At 36.4% G+C, this 19,658-nt stretch overlaps 1 protein-coding gene across 1 annotated transcript in view; it reads left to right on the plus strand.

Annotated features, from left to right (window-relative positions):
* The window catches only part of LOC150107834 (transducin beta-like protein 2), a 261,182-nt gene that overhangs the window by 10,745 nt on the left and 230,779 nt on the right, over positions 1 to 19,658 (plus strand). The window contains exon 2 of the mRNA XM_090391583.1: positions 214 to 411. Coding sequence (XP_090247709.1) covers positions 214 to 411 — 198 coding nt within the window. The remainder of the gene's footprint in view (positions 1 to 213; positions 412 to 19,658) is intronic.

The raw sequence follows: 19,658 nt of genomic DNA on the forward strand, positions 1-19,658 counted from the left end.
GCTAAGTTTAGTAATTTATTTATTTATTTAAGGTGATGAGCAGAAAGCCAATGAACCCAAAGTGAAAGAAAAGTATGAGATGTATATTTTTTCACAAAACAGTGTTTGTTTGGCATGATTGATATTATGAGAACACAACCTTTTTCAAATTCAGAGCAATCCAAATCCTCTGTATTACTTTGCTAAGTTTAGTAATTTATTTATTTATTTAAGGTGATGAGCAGAAAGCCGATGAACCCAAAGTGAAAGGTTCCTTATCAAAAAAAAAGAAATTTCTGACTGATAAACGACGAGACCTTAAAGTTCAATATTCTCATCCTTGGTTGCTGACGACGCTCAAAGGACATAGTGGAAAAATTTTGGATTTTGATTTTAATAGTAATGGAAAATATCTCGCTTCCTGTGCAGATGGTAATTTAATTTGTGATTCATAATTATTGGTTAATTAATATTTTTTTAATAATAAAAGTTTAGAATTAGAGAATAGAACATTAAATACTTTAAAACATTTATAGATGCAAGAAAAGTTCTATATATATCTATTTTACGTAACAACCTAGTGCTTTCTTGAAATATGGCAGGGTGCGATCTCACTTCCTTCAAGAAAGACCTTAAATTGTTATTACTATTATATGTGGAGTATGAAAAGGCTCACTTGTGAATCTCACACTATTCTTTTCACTACCCTTAAACTCTTTCACTCACAAAGCATTTATGACTGGTTCTTGGTAATTAGTTCTTCTCATTGTGCTTGGATCCTTGATAACAACATTCTTACACAACTTCGAGGAGTGATTCCTTATTCTCTCCCATCCTGTCATGTATTGGAAAATTTATTCTGCATTTATCGTATATAACCTCTTTAGTAATTTAGATGCTTTTGTTGTATCTCCTCTTTTCCACCTATTCACTAAATTTTGTAACCCATAAACTTTTAGCCTATCCTTAGAGGGAATACTTTGCAGATATGTCATCAATTTTGTTACTTATCCCTGGATCTTTTCAACACTCCTTCAATCTGAGAAACTCAGGCAACTGGGTCATCATCCTTTATTTCTCTTCCACTGCAGACTTACTTGATCATGAAAGACTGAGCCTAACATGTTAAGAGAAAATAAGGAAGATTCTCTTCTCTTCTGTCTAAGACGGGTTGAGCCTTCTCTTGAGCAGGATCTTCCAGTCTTCTCTATTCCTTGATGTTCGAAAAAGTTCCTTATATGTTCTGCATCTAGAGATGTTCTTTATTAATTTGCCAGGTAATTCTTGGTCTTCTGGGTCTTCTTTTTTCAGTTGGAAAAGTATTGATTAGGACGTTAGGAAGTCTGTCTGCATCCATGCGTACAGTGTGGCAAAACCACACTGTACGCATGGGTTTGGAACCTAGAGTGTCTTTTGCAATTGATAACACTGTTTCTTTTCAAAGTATACATTTTTGGTCGTTTTTATAATAGAAATACAATTTTATTAATACAGACCAGACCAGTATTTTACAATAAACATTTATTAAAACCTACCAGTTTCGCCAGCAAACTGTCTGGCTTTTTCAAGGCATTACGGAGATATGAAAGTAAATGCAAATTAAAAGGAACATAAAAAACGTTGTAAACCAAACTAGTATCAATGGTTACATGTTTCGCGTGACAGAGATGGCTTATTGTTCTTATTCATTATCACGCATGCGTGTTTGTTGTAGACTTGTAATGTGATTACTGGCTAGCTGTAGTTCAGATTGATTGAGAGAGAGGATCAAGTTTTTCCACGAACTGTTTAGAATTATACCCTGATTTCTGTTGAGGTTTTCACCGGTTATTAGTACTATTGTGGCTTCCTTAAATACACGATGCCTGTAGTCGTCATCTAGATATGGCATGGAGCTGTTTTGCCAATCTGTCGTGTGGTTAGACGTGCAGAAATGATGTGCTAAGCCGGAAGAGATGCTTCTGTTGTGGTTATTGTTCTTATTGTTCTTATTCATTATCACACATGCGTGATAATGAATAAGAACAATAAGCCATCTCTGTCACGCGAAACATGTAACCATTGATACTAGTTTGGTTTACAACGTTTTTTATGTTCCTTTTAATTTGCATTTACTTTCATATCTCCGTAATGCCTTGAAAAAGCCAGACAGTTTGCTGGCGAAACTGGTAGGTTTTAATAAATGTTTATTGTAAAATACTGGTCTGTATTAATAAAATTGTATTTCTACTGTTTCTTTTCCTTCTTCCCAGTATTTTCTGCTGTTCTGGAAGATGGAGGGTTTTAATTTCAAGCACATCTGTTCTAAAAATCGACTTCTGCTTGAGCTATCTTTTAGTTTTGATAGGTTGATATTTTCTTCTTTTCTGATATTATTTTTCCTGTTGAATTTTATCTTCACTTTGGCAGTTAATATTTCGTGGTCAGTGTCAAAATCAAAACTTCTTAATGTTCGTACATTATTTACTGATCTTTTCCATTGTTTGTTTATGATGATATAGTCTATGCAGTTCTTTATATTGCCATCTGGGGATGTCCATGTATATTTATTATTAGGGCGTTGATAGAACAGTGTGTTTGTAATCATTAGATCGTTTGCTTTACAGAAGTGGAGTAATTGTTCTCCTCTGTTGTTAAGCTCTCCGTATCCAAAGACTGAGCCTAACATGTTAAGGGAAAATAAGGAAGATTAACTCTTCAAATTGTGTACCAAATATCAGAAAGTAAAATTTCCCTGCAAGAACTAAATTCTGTACTTTTAATTTTACATTTGAGATTTTTTATGTATTAGTACGAAGAACTACAACAGGAAATAGATAATTCCAAAAATAGAGAACTCGTGATAGTGATGAGAGATTTTAATGCTAAAATAGGACAGTTCACAGCAGACAAAAAAAGATGTGATGGGGAAATTTGGATACGGAGAGCTTAACGACAGAGGAGAACAATTACTCAACTTCTGTAAAGCAAACGATCTGATGATTACAAACACATTGTTCTATCAACGCTCTAATAATAAATATACATGGAAATCCCCAGATGATAATATAAAGAACTGCATAGACTACATCATCATAAACAAACAATGGAAAAGATCAGTAAATAATGTACGAACATTAGAAAGCTTTGATTTCGACACTGACCACGAAATATTAACTGCCAAAGTGAAGATAAAATTCAACAGGAAAAACAATATCAGAAAAGAAGAAAACATCAACCTATCAAAACTAAAAGATAGCTCGAGCAGAAGTCGATTTTTAGAACAGATGTGCTTGAAATTAAAACCCTCCATCTTCCAGAACAGCAGAAAATACTGGGAAGAAGGAAAAGAAACAGTGTTATCAATTGCAGAAGACATTCTAGGTACCAAACCCAAAATAAACAAACAGTGGATAACCTAAGAAATCGTAGCTACAATAGAAGAGAAAAGAGATGCCAAGATACTTGTAAACCAACAAAACAATGAAGAGAATAGAGAAAAATACAGAGCACTAAAAAATAAAGTTAATAATCTATGCAAAAGAGCCAAAGAAAAATGGTTAGAAGAAATGCCAAGAAGCATACCAACAAAACAACCTAAAAGTCTTCTATGACACTATAAGAGAAATTACAAAGGAATTCTCAACAAAAGCAGTAACAATGATAAACAACAAGATGACTGAAACTGGGAATATTCAATATATATAAGAAAAATCTGGTCGAACCATTTTAAGACTATCTTTCACCTAGGAAACAAAACTACAATGTCAACAATAGAAGAAAATAACGACCACCCAAAAATTTTACAAGAAGTTAGATATGCAATAAAACAGATGAAAAACAATAAAGCACCAGGCATTGATACTATCCCTACTGAACTGTGGTCATATGGAGGCAGCACATCAATAGAATATTTAACAACCCTATTCAATAAAATACTACAAACAAGAGAGATCCCAGATGACTGGAGAACTGGAAAGATCATCCCAATATAAAAGAAGGGAGACAAAAGAGACTGCAGAAATTACAGACCAATCAGTTTACTCTCCCACACCTATAAAATATTCGTAAGAATTATACAAAATAGATTAAAAAACACCTATGAAGAACTGATAGGCATAGAACAAGCTGGTTTCCGAGGAAACTATTCAACAATAGACCAGATTTTCACATTGCACCAACTAGCAGAGCTCAGCTGGGAAGACCATAAAGAACTATATTGTTGTTTTGTGGACTTTAAACAAGCATTTGATAGCATCAACAGAGAAATCCTTCTTAAAATTCTACTAGAAAAGCAATAGACAAATATATAATACAGTTTCTGATAAAATATTACTCTAAGACAAATGATGCAATAATTAAAAGGACACACTCACAACAGAACCCATAGAGATCCAAAAAGGAGAAATGCAAGGATGCCCTGTAATATGTCACCAGTCTTATCATTTCTATTTTTAATTACACATATACTGTTAATAATCTCGGTATTGTTTATCTTTATTGATCTTATATCTTAGCTTATATAATGTTCGTTTTCTATTATTTCCCTTCTTTATTGTTCTACCTTAAGTATAATTTTTATTGCCTGGGATCTACAGATATTTATTTGATTGAAGACTGTGCCTCTGAAATTCCCCTACAGGCAAAAGAAAGTTTTTATTCCCTACTAGATCAATCAATCACTTATATCCTATTTTAGCCAAGGTTTGCAGTCATGGCATAATTTACTCATAAATCACTACTAATCAACAGGGTTCCGCTGTCAGGTCCAAAATAGTGTTTTAATTTTTTTTTTTTTATAATCATTGCATTGCAAAAGATTAAATCGGACAACTATTTTTATCAACAATAACAACAAGTTTAATTTCTGATCACATAATTATACATATCACTTGAAATCACAAGATTCATTTTATAAAAGGTAATTCTTAGTCTTTCTCAATCACTCAACTTGGTTTCTATTAAATTCTCCCACACTTACTTAGTTGGACCTTCAACAAGAATACTTTATCATACAAATATCAGGAAGTTATACCTATAACATGAAATCGTTAGTTGCGCTTGACATTCCTAATTTAGCATCAATCAAAATACAACATACATGTATACAAATATATCTCTCAGAATCTCATTTCTTTCAAACACTTAATCATAATCTAAGCAATTATATTTATACAATCCACTTCATTGAGTTTCAAACATTCCAGTGATACAATAGCAGGAACATACTCTATCACAAAATTCAATCATAAGTACATATATGATCAATTAAAGAAATTTCAATAGCTCAATCTTTTCTCCACGGGAAATTACCATATATTATCGCGTATAATGCGAACTAGAAATTTTGTTTGAAAACTAGCCCTAAAATGCCATGTCCACGTATAATGCGATCTGTTAATCTTGTTCCATAACATTATAAATAATAAAATACGAATTAACGAAAGAAATATTTATTTAAAAACAGTCAAAAATGTCAAAATACAAGACGAATTAACGAAAGAAATATTTATTTTAAAACAAAATGTCAAAATCCTTTAAATTCTTCTTTATCTTTTGAGTCGTCAAACATTTCATTTATAAATTCATCTGTAGGGATTGCGTCATCAGTGTAGCAGTTGTCGTCATCGTCTTCATGCTCTCTAATTTGTCGTGCGTCATCCTTGCTTTCGTATATGATGTGATCTTAGGTTCCATCCATTGAATTACTTATTCCACATTTAAGAAATGAGCGTTGAATCATTTCAGATGGTATCGAATCCATGCTTCTTTAACCCAGCTGGTGACTAGGGTGATTTCAGGCTTCTGAAAATTCCCACCCTTTGTCATCTTCACCAAACCAGATGACATCCATTCTCTCCATTTTTCACGTAAGTGTTTTTTAAATGGCTTATTCAAGCTGATATCAAGCGGCTGCAAAACGGAAGTTAGACCACCCGGTATGACTGCTAGGTCTGTACGTAGCTCACATGCTTTCTCTTTGCTTGCCTCTGTTAAATGTGGCCAGAACATATCCCAGACTAGCATGCTTTGTTGACGTAACAAGCTACCTGGACGTATGTTCCATACTTGATCCAGCCACAATTGTACACTTTCTTCATCCATTCAACCTTTCTGATTGGCCCAAACAATTACACCTGGTGGAAATTTCATATGCTTCGGAATTTTCTTCCTTTTAAATATCACTGTTGGCTTTAATTTGGTTCTGTCTGCCATGCATGCTAGAACAATGGTAAAATGCGTTTCATGTCCCGTTGTTTTTATGAAGACACCCTTTTCACCATCTGAGTTTACTGTTCGATTCCCAGGCATATCAAAGTACATGGGCATCTGATCCATATTGCCAATTTGGGAAAGTTCATATCCGTGACACTTCCGTAATTTTATGATAAATTTATGGAAGGACTGCACTTTTTCTTCAAGCTGCTTTGGTAACTTCTGCACCATTTTTGTTTGGTGTCGTAATGTTAATGCTTTGCATTCCATAAATCTGTTGCACCACCCAGGCAAAGCAAGAAAAGATGAATACCTGGTGTGTCCTTGAATTTATCATTCTTGAGTTGTAGAGCTCGAAAACGAATTGCATTTCTTGTTACTATAATGCCATCTTGTTGTTGTGTCAAAATCCATTCATTTAGCTCTTCTTCGAGTTCTGGAAAGGATGCTACATCTCCATGACGGGCACGTTTCGTTTTGGGGATTTTTTCAAGACTCTTTTTGCTTACGCCAGTCTAATATTACTCTCTGCTACACCAAATTCTCTCATAGCAACACTATTATTATGTTCTTCTGCAAACTGCACAACACTCAATTTAAATCCTGCTTCAAAAGATGAACGTTTGCGTTTCTGTTGGCTCATTTTCAGGCTAGGTTTGTTTAACGAATAATATTTAAAATGAACTGTGATTAAACCGATATACCTAACTGTGCTCTATCATTCGGCGACGGAGAGCGCATGCGCAGATACGATGCACGCTTGGTCGCCGAATGCGAGTGGGTCAAGTAGATTTGGTTGCATAGGCATTAGGTAGTATATATTGTGTGTGCAAGTCTAATAAGATGTTATTTTTTAAGATCCGCATAAAATGCGAACCCCTAACTTTAAGTAGTATTTTTTACCATAAATTTTTCGCATTATACGCGATAATATACGGTAACTGCACTCATGCTTCACTCATTTGCGATTACACACATTTGCTCTAAATACTATCTCTTTAAACTAGACAATTTAACAGTGTGCGATAGGGAATTCTTTCTTAATTCATAAACAATAAATGAGTATGTAGACTCACATGGGTCTCTTCCTATCTTACATGTGTAATTCAATTGTAAGTACACCTATAATTCATTAAAGAAATTTCAACAGCTCAACATTTTCTCCAAGGGAAATTAACTGCGCTCATGCTTCACTCATTTTGCGATTACACACATTTGCTCTAAACATTATCTCTTTAAACTAGACAATTTAACAGTGCGATAGGGAATTCTTTCTTAATTCATAAACAATAAATGAATATGTAGACTCACATGGGTCTCTTCCTATCTTGTATGTGTCTTCCATCCTTCTTTCCTTATTCCGGCGCTTGAGTGGGGTTTCTCTCCTCCGTTCCGTGTTTTGGAATTCTCCTCGAAGCGACACCAGGCACCGATGAATAGTTGTAGCAGCAGGCGGGATATATAGGGTAGGTGTTCCTGAACTTCCTGGCAAAGGATTTCTGCTTAGGCCTGGTCGCACTTATTCGACTACAGAACCTTTATAGCAAGATTTCTCCTTAACTATCGCCTCCGGATATCTTCGGCTGTGACTAGAACGACTTCGGTGGATGGGTCTCTTCACCCTCCCCTCCGGAACTTACACCTCGGGTCCTCTCTCATGGATGGTTCACTCAGGATGAAGAAAAGGAAGCCTTTATCATCTTCGAACCAACCTTTTTATACACCAGAGTCCCTGCACCTTTGATTAAGTTTTTGGGACCCCTAGCATCCCCGTGCGAGTCTTGCTAGTAGTTTGGAGAGCCCTGTATAACGTTTCTCGAAAATACGCTGACAATCTTACTTCCTCCCTTTACTGCCTAAATCTTGCCTATGGGCTTTTTTTTTTTTATTCGTGCCGCGCCCTTTCAATATTGACCTTGACGGTCATCTGCGATGGATCTTGCAACCAATCTTCAAAAGACATGCCGAATTTCGGGTGATGGTCTTGGTTTCAATACTTCTATATCCCTTCTTAAACAATGAGCGAGTTAATTCCCCTTTGGGCTTATTTTGCTCTTTATATAGATAGCTTTACACAGAGAACTAAAATATACATTTTTACACGAAAATTTAGGTGAATTCCTACTGTAAAAAGTCGATGTTTTTAGATAATTTATTTTGGCAACATTGAATTTTTACAGCCCATTAAACCCATACCTATTCAACATATAGCTAGACGAAGTTGTAAAGAAGGTAATAGACAATGAGCCTGGAATCAATGTCAATGGTTTGAACATAAATAATATCAAATATGCGGATGATCTCGTCCTTATTTCAAGAACCCAAATGAACTGCAAAGGTTGATAAGCTAAACGAAACCTGTAAAACATATGACATGACAATAAATATACAAAAGACAAAAGTGATGAAAATAGGGAGGAACGGAACTACCATCTCAGCCACCCTAAGTGGAGAACAAATAGAAGAAGTAGACAACTTCATATATATCTTGGATCAAAACTAACAGAAACAATAGATGAACTCAAAACAATCAATCACAGAATAGCGATAGGATGGACCATCATGGGAAAATTACAGAAAATCTGGAAAACAAACAAGATATCTAGGCAAGCCAGAATCATATTATATGAAGCAATAATATACCAACAGTCATCTATGGAGCAGAAGTGTGGACAGTTAAGAAAAGAGAGGAGAAAAAACTGCTGGCATTTGAAATGAAATGCTTAAGAAAAATGAATAGAACAAGTTGGATAGAAAAGAAAACAAACAGCACAGTCAGACAAGAATTATTGTATAAAATGACAATAATAGAAAAAAATAGAAAACAACAACTGAGATGGTTTGGCCACACTGTATGCATGGATGCAGACAGACTTCCTAATGTCCTAATCAATACTTTTCCAACTGAAAAAAAAAAGAAGACCCGGAAGACCAAGAATTACCTGGCTGAAATTAATAAAGAACATCTCAGGATGCAGAACATATAAGGAACTTTTTCGAACAGCAAGGAATAGAGAAGACTGGAAGATCCTGCTCAAGAGAAGACTTAACCCGTCTTAGACGGAAGAGAAGAAGTATATTCACAAGATATAGCATTAGTCCATTTATGGCAGGTTTGATATGACGTCATGTATTATCATGATGATATTACACTGCTCCTTTTTATTTTTTTGTAAGATTAGTTTTTTTCTAATAAATCTTTAATCCTCGGGGAAAGGTAGACCAATTTTTTATACCTTCCTCTCTCTGTAATCGTGTTGCCAGTTTTTTTTTTCCTGTGGTTGTTAACCACATATAATGGCAGATGACATTCTTTCTCTCTCTTCAGATTTCTCAACCAGTGCAGGAATGCCTTAGGATGTTTATATTTTCTACCCTCTTTTCCTTACATACAAACAACCTTTCACTTATCACAAACTTTGTTCATAGTTCTGCAGATGATACTACACTCTTTTCCTTCTACTTATTTAATAAGTTTAGCTTTGCCCAAATATTCCAATGTCTTCTACTATTAATGCTTTAAACACTGACTTCCATACTGTTATTCATTGAAGATGAAAACCTAGTCACCTTCAGTGCTACCAAAAAAAAAAAAAAATATTAGTTCCACCTGTTGAAAATTTATTTATCACTAGGTTAGACTATAATAGATTTAGTTTAATCCTTTATCCCAGTGAGAGCAAACAAAGTTTGCGCCTGAAAATATCTTCAGGACTAAATATATAGTGTTGTACTATCTTATCCAGTAAGTAGTGCAACACCAAGGCAACTCGTGGCAAAGGTGGAGCAAGCTACCAGGCACTTCTAACCCAGTATCTCCCATAATGCAAAACACATTTCCTATGTGGATATGTATACTGTTATGCATTAAAGGGATTGGCCATCTACCCAGACTAGTTTCGACCTTTATTGAGGTCTCTTCAGTGGGAGCCAGGCCCAGAGCTGGAGATACCAGGCAGAAGCAGTAGCAAGTCATCTGTGCCTATGGGAGTTGCCAAAAGGTTTATCACCTTTTTTAAAAATTACTCTGGATTTAGAGAAAGCTGTTGAAAATTTATTTATCACTAGGTTAGACTATAATAGATTTAGTTTAATCCTTTATCCCAGTGAGAGCAAACAAAGTTTGCGCCTGAAAATATTTTCAGGACTAAATATATAGTGTTGTACTATCTTATCCAGTAAGTAGTGCAACACCAAGGCAACTCGTGGCAAAGGTGGAGCAAGCTACCAGGCACTTCTAACCCAGTATCTCCCATAATGCAAAACACATTTCCTATGTGGATATGTATACTGTTATGCATTAAAGGGATTGGCCATCTACCCAGACTAGTTTCGACCTTTATTGAGGTCTCTTCAGTGGGAGCCAGGCCCAGAGCTGGAGATACCAGGCAGAAGCAGTAGCAAGTCATCTGTGCCTATGGGAGTTGCCAAAAGGTTTATCACCTTTTTTAAAAATTACTCTGGATTTAGAGAAAGCTGTTGAAAATTTATTTATCACTAGGTTAGACTATAATAGATTTAGTTTAATCCTTACTGCTTCTGCCTGGTATCTCCAGCTCTGGGCCTGGCTCCCACTGAAGAGACCTCAATAAAGGTCGAAACTAGTCTGGGTAGATGGCCAATCCCTTTAATGCATAACAGTATACATATCCACATAGGAAATGTGTTTTGCATTATGGGAGATACTGGGTTAGAAGTGCCTGGTAGCTTGCTCCACCTTTGCCACGAGTTGCCTTGGTGTTGCACTACTTACTGGATAAGATAGTACAACACTATATATTTAGTCCTGAAGATATTTTCAGGCGCAAACTTTGTTTGCTCTCACTGGGATAAAGGATTAAACTAAATCTATTATAGTCTAACCTAGTGATAAATAAATTTTCAACAGCTTTCTCTAAATCCAGAGTAATTTTTAAAAAAGGTGATAAACCTTTTGGCAACTCCCATAGACACAGATGACTTGCTACTGCTTCTGCCTGGTATCTCCAGCTCTGGTCCTGGCTCCCACTGAAGAGACCTCAATAAAGGTCGAAACTAGTCTGGGTAGATGGCCAATCCCTTTAATGCATAACAGTATACATATATACATATACATATCCACATAGGAAATGTGTTTTGCATTATGGGAGATACTGGGTTAGAAGTGCCTGGTAGCTTGCTCCACCTTTGCCACGAGTTGCCTTGGTGTTGCACTACTTACTGGATAAGATAGTACAACACTATATATTTAGTCCTGAAGATATTTTCAGGCGCAAACTTTGTTTGCTCTCACTGGGATAAAGGATTAAACTAAATCTATTATATTATAGTCTAACCTAGTGATAAATAAATTTTCAACAGCTTTCTCTAAATCCAGAGTAATTTTTAAAAAAGGTGATAAACCTTTTGGCAACTCCCATAGGCACAGATGACTTGCTACTGCTTCTGCCTGGTATCTCCAGCTCTGGGCCTGGCTCCCACTGAAGAGACCTCAATAAAGGTCGAAACTAGTCTGGGTAGATGGCCAATCCCTTTAATGCATAACAGTATACATATCCACATAGGAAATGTGTTTTGCATTATGGGAGATACTGGGTTAGAAGTGCCTGGTAGCTTGCTCCACCTTTGCCACGAGTTGCCTTGGTGTTGCACTACTTACTGGATAAGATAGTACAACACTATATATTTAGTCCTGAAGATATTTTCAGGCGCAAACTTTGTTTGCTCTCACTGGGATAAAGGATTAAACTAAATCTATTATTAGTTCCACCTCTTATAAATTCTAGCTTTCCATACTAGCTCATATCCCTCGTCTTGAGCTAAATTTACCTTCAGCCTTTCTTGGCACAAAAAGTTTGTATCCTTTACAAACTTTTTGTGTTCATTTAAGACAATTCTTAAATGAACAAAGTCTGTTCATTTAAGACGATACTTTTCACCTCCACTGTTGAATGTGTATAAATCTCAAATCTGCCAAACTTTGAAGATCTTAGAAGATGGCTATTTAACTAATCAGCAGTCTTCTCTCTCTCACTCATGACTAACTCCAGCTGCTGCATCACAGCCTATTTCTGCTTTATGCTTACTTCCCCTTGGTTTTTCATCCTGCAAAACAGGCAACCTGGCCATTAGAATACACACAATTAACAGATACACTGACACTGGCCTCATAGCCTGAATTGCTTTGGCCATAAATCAAACCCCAACCCCCTACACACACATCAGTACCATGTGTTTCGTTGAACTATCATTTAGCATTTTCCTTAAGTCTACTAAGAGTACAGTAGTGTCAGCAAATGCTGCATGATAGCTGTTGACAGTTAAGCTGCCCTTCTCTCCTGGGGGAACAGCCTTCATCATGAAGTATTTTCCGAAGTATATTCAGAAAGAACACCAACAGATTTCCCCTCTCTCAGCTCATTGTCCACAAAATAATGATTTAGAATAGTTTCTGAAACTTCTCATGTATGGAACTTATATTAAAAGCAAAAATGGATGTCCCTTTTGTTTATTTTGTCTTCAAATTGAGGATTATATGAATATTCCACAATACACAGGCTTGATGTTATAGCAAATGTATTTTAAACAAAGGCTAGTAGAATTTCAGTGGAGTCTTAAAGCAGGTGATAACAGGCTATCTTCCTGCTTTTTTTCCGAAGAATCTCCTGCTGAACAGCAGTGACTTAAATATCTCCACTAACCGATATCTGTTTGTCATGCTGTAAATTTTGATTATAAGCTTTCTAAGCTTTAGTGTGTCATATGCTGCTTTCAAATCTATAAATACAGCTCCTCCCTTTCAAAGCTTGTCCAGCGCATGATCTTCCTGGTCTAAATCCTGCCTGTTCTTTTATCAGCACTTTCTCTATTTCTGGACTTAGTCTGTTCAAGATTAACTTCTCATACAGCTTCAGCGTTGAGCATAGGAGAGCTATAGGCATGCAGCTCTTTGGATTCTCAGCAGATTTACCTGGTTTCAGGATAGGTATTACTTTCGTTTGCCTCCATATACTGGGTATTTTAGCAAATTTCCAACAAAAGTTGAAAAATTTTAACAACCTTTTCTCCCAGATTCCTTAGTATCTCGTTTCTGACATCATCTATGCCGGCAGCTTTTCCTTATTTTAAGGCTTTTAGGGCAATTTTTAACTTTTTTTAATGTAATCTTGTGGTATTTTTCCTTCAGTACTTGGTTTACCATTCAGAGATAGCTGAGTTGCAATTTGATTTGTGTTTATATTACCGTTGGTTGTTTCTATTGTGGGATCACCAGATAATTTTTTGAGTAAGAGCCAGGCTTTCCTGCTACTATGTTTCATATCTAACCTTTTAATTTTCTCTGCCCATTGTCGACTTCCTTTTTCAGATAGTGCTGTTATAAGTTCCTCTCCTGTGTCAGTTATTTTTGATGAAAACGGATCTTTATCATATAGGTCACAATATCTTTCATATATTTCCACGTTCTGTTCTGTAAAACCTGGAATATAATATGTTTTTATATAACGAAACCTGTGGTGAATTCATCACTGAAAAACACACGTACTAACAGTACGTGTGTTTTTCAGTGATGAATAAGTGTGTTTCAGTGATTACACACTTATTCATTTCAGTGATGAATAAGTGTGTTTCAGTGATTAAACAGTAATGACTATTTAATTCGTAAATATTTCATTCCAAGTATCTTGGGCAGGGCCGCCAAGAGGGGTGACATCTGAGACTTTTGTCACAGGCCTGGCATCAAAAAGGGCCCTACCGTCGGGCTCCGATGTGTCACATAACTGTGTTTATAATGCATGGTTTTAATTCTCATAATAATACAACAACGATAAAGGATAATGGCATATCGAGAATGACACTGTGTTTTGTTTTAGACAGACGGCTACGCTCTTTAGCTCTCCGTGAGTGTCCGGAAGATACTGATTCTCTCGAATAACGAATAACATTTCTTGCTAGATGGATGAAGCAAAATTGCTTTTCATATTCCCCTTTGTCTGTAATGAAAGAACTATGAATGGAGTGTTTATGAGCTATATGCTCGCCCAGTGAGGGCAGTGAAATTGAGGGCTGTGTTCAGCTGAACTTAAGATAGACTTAGACCTTTTGTATTTGTAGCTTTCCACTTCATTATATTCCGAAACTTCCTTGATCAGTGGGTTTGTGTGGTTGCTTGTCTTGGTAAAGAACTTCTCAGCTAGATCTAGGAGAAAGAAGGAGATGTAAGGGATGTTGACTTCTGTATGAATCTAGGAGTTTCTAATAAACCAAGGGGCATCTACAATCATCCTCAGACATTTACTCTGTAATTTCTGTAGTTTTAGAATATTTGAGTTCGCTGTGTGACTCCATGCGGGGGATGCGTAAGTGATGATTGGTTGTATAACCATCTTGTAAATTGTTAATTTTGTTTGAGTATCCAGTTTACTTTGTCTGTTGATCACAGGGTAGAGCTGGGCTATGACTTTGGATGTCTTTGAGATAACGTAACGTAACTTATGTGATTGCTGAATAGAAGCTTTCTATCCAGAATCACTCTGAGATATTTAACTTCTGTCTGCCATGGAATCTTAACTCCCAAAAGATGAATGTCCTCCATATTATGGATTTTCTTTCTTGTAAACAGTATGGCTGAACTTTTCTGGGGGTTTACTTGGATCCTCCAGTCTGCCAGCCACCTCTCTAAAATATGTATACCGGCTTGAAGTCTTCGTTGCCAGTTTTGGGCTCAGAGATCTTGCCATTAATGTAGTGAATGTTGTTCTCAGGTTCAGAGGGATGTCTGCTACATAGATTAAGAACAGGAGAGGGGCCAGAATAGAGCCCTGAGGTACACCTGCCAAGACCCTGATCTGGATGAGATAGTTTCGCTGACCCTAACCTGCATATATCTGTCTTTCAGGTATGAGTTAAGTATTTTTATTAACTTGATTGGCAAGTTAAATTTTATGAGTTTGTAGAGAAGGCCTTGATGTCGTAAAGTTGTCCTGACATGATGGTGAATCTTGTATATAAAGTTAATATTTAGATTTGCATAAGATGGGTTGCACTGAGATTCGAGGTTATCAATTAGTGCTTCAGCTTTCTCTTCATCTGTGTGAACTATCCGTTTCTTGGTTTGTATAGGGGGTATGAGTTGCTTTTTGGTGCGGATGGCTCTTAAGAATTTCCAGACGAGTGATCTTCAGTATCGATGTTAGCCAATTTGGTTTCCCATTGACGGGTTCTGTGTTTTTGAACAGCTTCACATACCTGTCTGTTTAGGTTGTTCAATACTGTTTTGTCTTGTGGGGCCCTGGTATTGTGGTATCTCTTTCTGGCTCTATTTTTTGTTCTTATTAGATCCATGATTTTCTCTGGGATACAGCTGGGTGGGTGGAAGACAGTAGATTGCCTGACTGAGTCTGTTGCTTTCTGAATTTGTATAGTTAAGTTATTTACTGCTGAGTCTGTCTCTTCCTTATTACTGATGTTGAGCACTGGACCAATATAATATGGAAGAACCTTGGCTAATTTGTTCCATGGTATGAATGTGTGCAGAGGAAAGAATTGATCTGATGAACCTAGATTAAGCACTATGGGACTGTGGTCAGAAGATAATTCGTTAACTGATTCCAATTTGTATTGGTATCTTAATTTTTTAAAAATGACTATGTCTAGCACATCCGAACTATCTGATGGGCTGAAGTGGGTGAATGGGCTCGGTAGGTCCGGTCAGTAGAGTTGAGCATTGCATAGTTGAATAGAGTGTAGCCTTTAGTGTTAATTGTAGAGCTGAGCCAAGCTGTGTGTTTTGAATTTAGGTCTCCTGCTGTTATTATGGAGTCATTTGATCTAAGTATGGAATCCAGATCTGTTATCAGCAGAGGAATGCTTGGAGGATTATAAGCAGCATAGATCTTGATACTGCCAGCGTTGCTGGTATGTACCTCCACACCGGTCACCTCCAGGTTTACGGTTTGGTGTTGGCTATTGTATTGTGATTCATCATCATCATCAAATTCCTGACATGTACCCTCAAGGGGTGTACAGGATATGATAGCACTACATTAAAAATTTACATCATTACTAACTTCCTATTTTCCTCCAAATCAATCTGTTACTTGTCAAGACTCCAATATTATCATTATCAGATCTTATATTTCTATCGTCTAAGGCACATTGTACCATATCAATCCACTTATATCTTGGTCTTCCTCTGGGTCGTTTTCCTGCCAACCTGGCAGAGAAAATTACTTGTTTTGGTAATCTTTCCTCACCCATTCTGTTTAAGTGACCATACCATCTGAGATTAGCTCTGCTAATGCATTCCTAGATGCCGACAATGTCAAGTTCTTTCCTAATATCCTCATTTTTATTATGATATTGCCATTGATGCCATCTCTTCACGCCTCTAATCTTTCTCAGGACTCTCATATCTGCGGTCTCTAGTCTTTGGGCAAGTGTTTTACTTCTGACCCAGCTCTCAGACCCATAAGTTAAAACTGGTTTGAACACTGTCTTGTATATGCTAATTTAGTGTTCCGACTAATTTCTCTCTTATTCCATATGAATTTATTCAATTGACTTCCTACCATACCAGCTTTGTTGATTCAGTTGTTTATTTCCATATTTAATTTACCATCTTCACTAAAAATCGTGCCTAAGTAGCTGAAATGTTTTAATTATTCCACAGGCTCCCCATTCACAACACTGTTGACATTTTCAACAATTCTACCTATTTTCATTGTCTTTGTCTTTTTAATGCTGACCATCATACCATATCTATTACAACAGTTATTCAATTTAGTCGGAGAATATTGCAAACTTGTAGCGGATTTATTTAGAAGTCGTCTGCATAAAGCAGCTGACATTAACATCTTCAATTCTGATATCATGTTTAATACCACTTTCCTTCATAATTGGATCCATATAGATAATGAATAACAGAGGGGATAACGTACATCCTTCTCTCACACCAGATTTAACATTAAACCATCTTCCTGTACTTCCTTCAATTCTAACTGCTGACTTACAACTCAAGTAAAGACTAAGTATTGCTTGATATAATGCCCCATTGACAAAACCATATAACTGTAGCGTATTGAATAGCTTCTCTCTTGGTACCTTGTCATACGCCTTTTCCAAATCGACAAAACTTAAATACAGATCTTTGTTATATTCCTATGCTTTCTCAACTATTTGTCTTAAAGTGAAGATCTGATCCTGACGGCCTCTATTTGGCCTGAATCAAGCTTGTTCCTCACCAAGCTTTTCTTCCACAATTCTTCTCAACTGTTTCTCAAGTATACTTGCATAGATCTTGCCAGGAACACCCAGTTGGGAAATACCTCTGTAATTCTCACATTCAGTTTTATTTCTCTTTTTATATATGGGTACTATGAGAGCTCTACTCCAACACTACAATTATATGGGGAAAATGGAACATTATACAGAGCAGTATATAGTCTATATTTAAGTGTTAAGGCAGCAGTTAGAATTGAAGGAAATAAGGAAGTATAACATCATCTTCATAAAGTAAACAGCTGAGACCAGCATGCTGCTTTTCTTCATAATTTGATCCATACAGATGATGAATAACTGTGGTCATAATGCACACCTTTGTCGCACATCTGACTTAGCATCACACCAACTTTCTGTACCTCCTTCAATTCTAACTGCTCATTTACAACTCAAATAGAGACTATGTATTGCTTGATACAATGTCCCATTTATACCATATAACTAGAGCATTTGAACAGCTTTCCTCTTGGCACTTTTTCACATGCATTTTCCAGATCGACAAACTTAAATACAGATTCTTTTTACATTGCCAAGATTTCTCAACTATTTCTCTTAAAGTGGAAATCTGATATTGATAACTATTTGTCTTAAAGTGAAGATCTGATCCTGACGGCCTCTATTTGGCCTGAATCAAGCTTGATTCAGGACTATTAATAAAATACTCCATAAAACAACAACAAAAACCAATCTAGATTACAGTAAAACCATAGCCATCCCATACATTAAAGGGTTATCAGAAAAAATCAATAGAATCCTACATTATAACCTCAATGCCACCTTTAAACCACCGACTAAACTTAAAACCATATTCAACTCCTCTAAGGATCCTCTCCTACCATTAGCACATCCTGGAGTCTATTGCATCCGCTGCACCTGTAACTTACCATACATTGGTGAAACAGGACGGACAATCCCTATACACCAGAAAGAACACATTAGACACATTAAATATAACCATTATGGTGAAGCAGGCCTCTCAGACCCCGCACTCAACACCTTACACCAAATCAACTGGAAAAGCACCCGCTCTTTACACCACACAAAAACCTGGTATGAAAGGAAATTCAAGGAAGCCTGCGAAATCTTGAATGTATAGGTATAAAATGTTGTTATTATATGTATATAGATAGTTACTTGTTGTTGCGCCCAATGTATTTCTACAAACCAACAGATAACACTAATAATAGGACTCTAGCGTTGATGTATAATTTATTTATTTATTTATTTTATTTATTTATATTTTTTTTTTCACCAGAGGTCAGGCCAACAATTGTTGTAGCGGTTGGTCAGTATCTTTAACAAACCAGTTTGATTGTAGTGTAGCTTGTTTTCTGTGTATAGTTGTATGCTCCAGAAGATGACCTCGACATAAAGGTCGAAACGTCGAATTGTAGATTTTAGTTATATTAAACTAAAGTTTTCATTCAAGCACAGTAGTTGTCTCCATAATTTTCAAAAATGCATTCGGATCACCGTGCAGGCCTAAAAGATAGCATTCAGATCATCCATGGAAATGATACCCACAAGCGCTGCAATCGCTATGGTAAGTTAAAGATTTGTATTTCCCTCCTGATCAATCGGCTGGCCTTTTTAAAGAGATGCAGAGACAGTAACCTCATTCCTATCTGCATCAGGCTAAAAAAGAAATTTACGTATGCTAAGGCACACCGTATTTATGACCACACAGAAAAAGCAATGCTCAGAGAACAGATCCAAACAGCCCGCCAAAACCTAGCTACAACACAGAATCTGGTTTCAAAAATGCAATCCGAACTCTCGAACTATATTAATCCAAACATTCTACAAGTACTTGAAAGAATTACGGACAATTCGACCAAATATACCCTGGAAAAGAATAAAGAAAAACTCAAGACCAAATTCCACAGTTTGAAACAATGGCAAAATATGGTGGCCAATCACAGGAATCCATCCAATCAGAACACCAACAATGAACAACAAACAAGGGAGACAAGGAGCGACCAACCACCGACAAGCAAGAACCACGTAATCAACCCATCAAGCCACACCCTGAACAACGGCAAACTTACGCTACTGAATAAAGGACTGAACTACTCAATAGCACCTAAAAAAGGTAAACAAATTGGATTTTATCTACCACATAGAAAGAGGCATCAGGTCCCTACCTAGCAACATCGCAGATAAAATACGACTAGAAACTAGTAATGTCCTAAACACTAAGAAAACCATACAGAACAATCTCACAAAAA

Source organism: Typopeltis vanoorti, chromosome 4 (genome assembly GCF_054136105.1).
Source record: "Typopeltis vanoorti isolate ZY-2024b chromosome 4, IOZ_Tvanoo_1.0, whole genome shotgun sequence".
Classification (NCBI taxonomy): domain Eukaryota; kingdom Metazoa; phylum Arthropoda; class Arachnida; order Uropygi; family Thelyphonidae; genus Typopeltis; species Typopeltis vanoorti.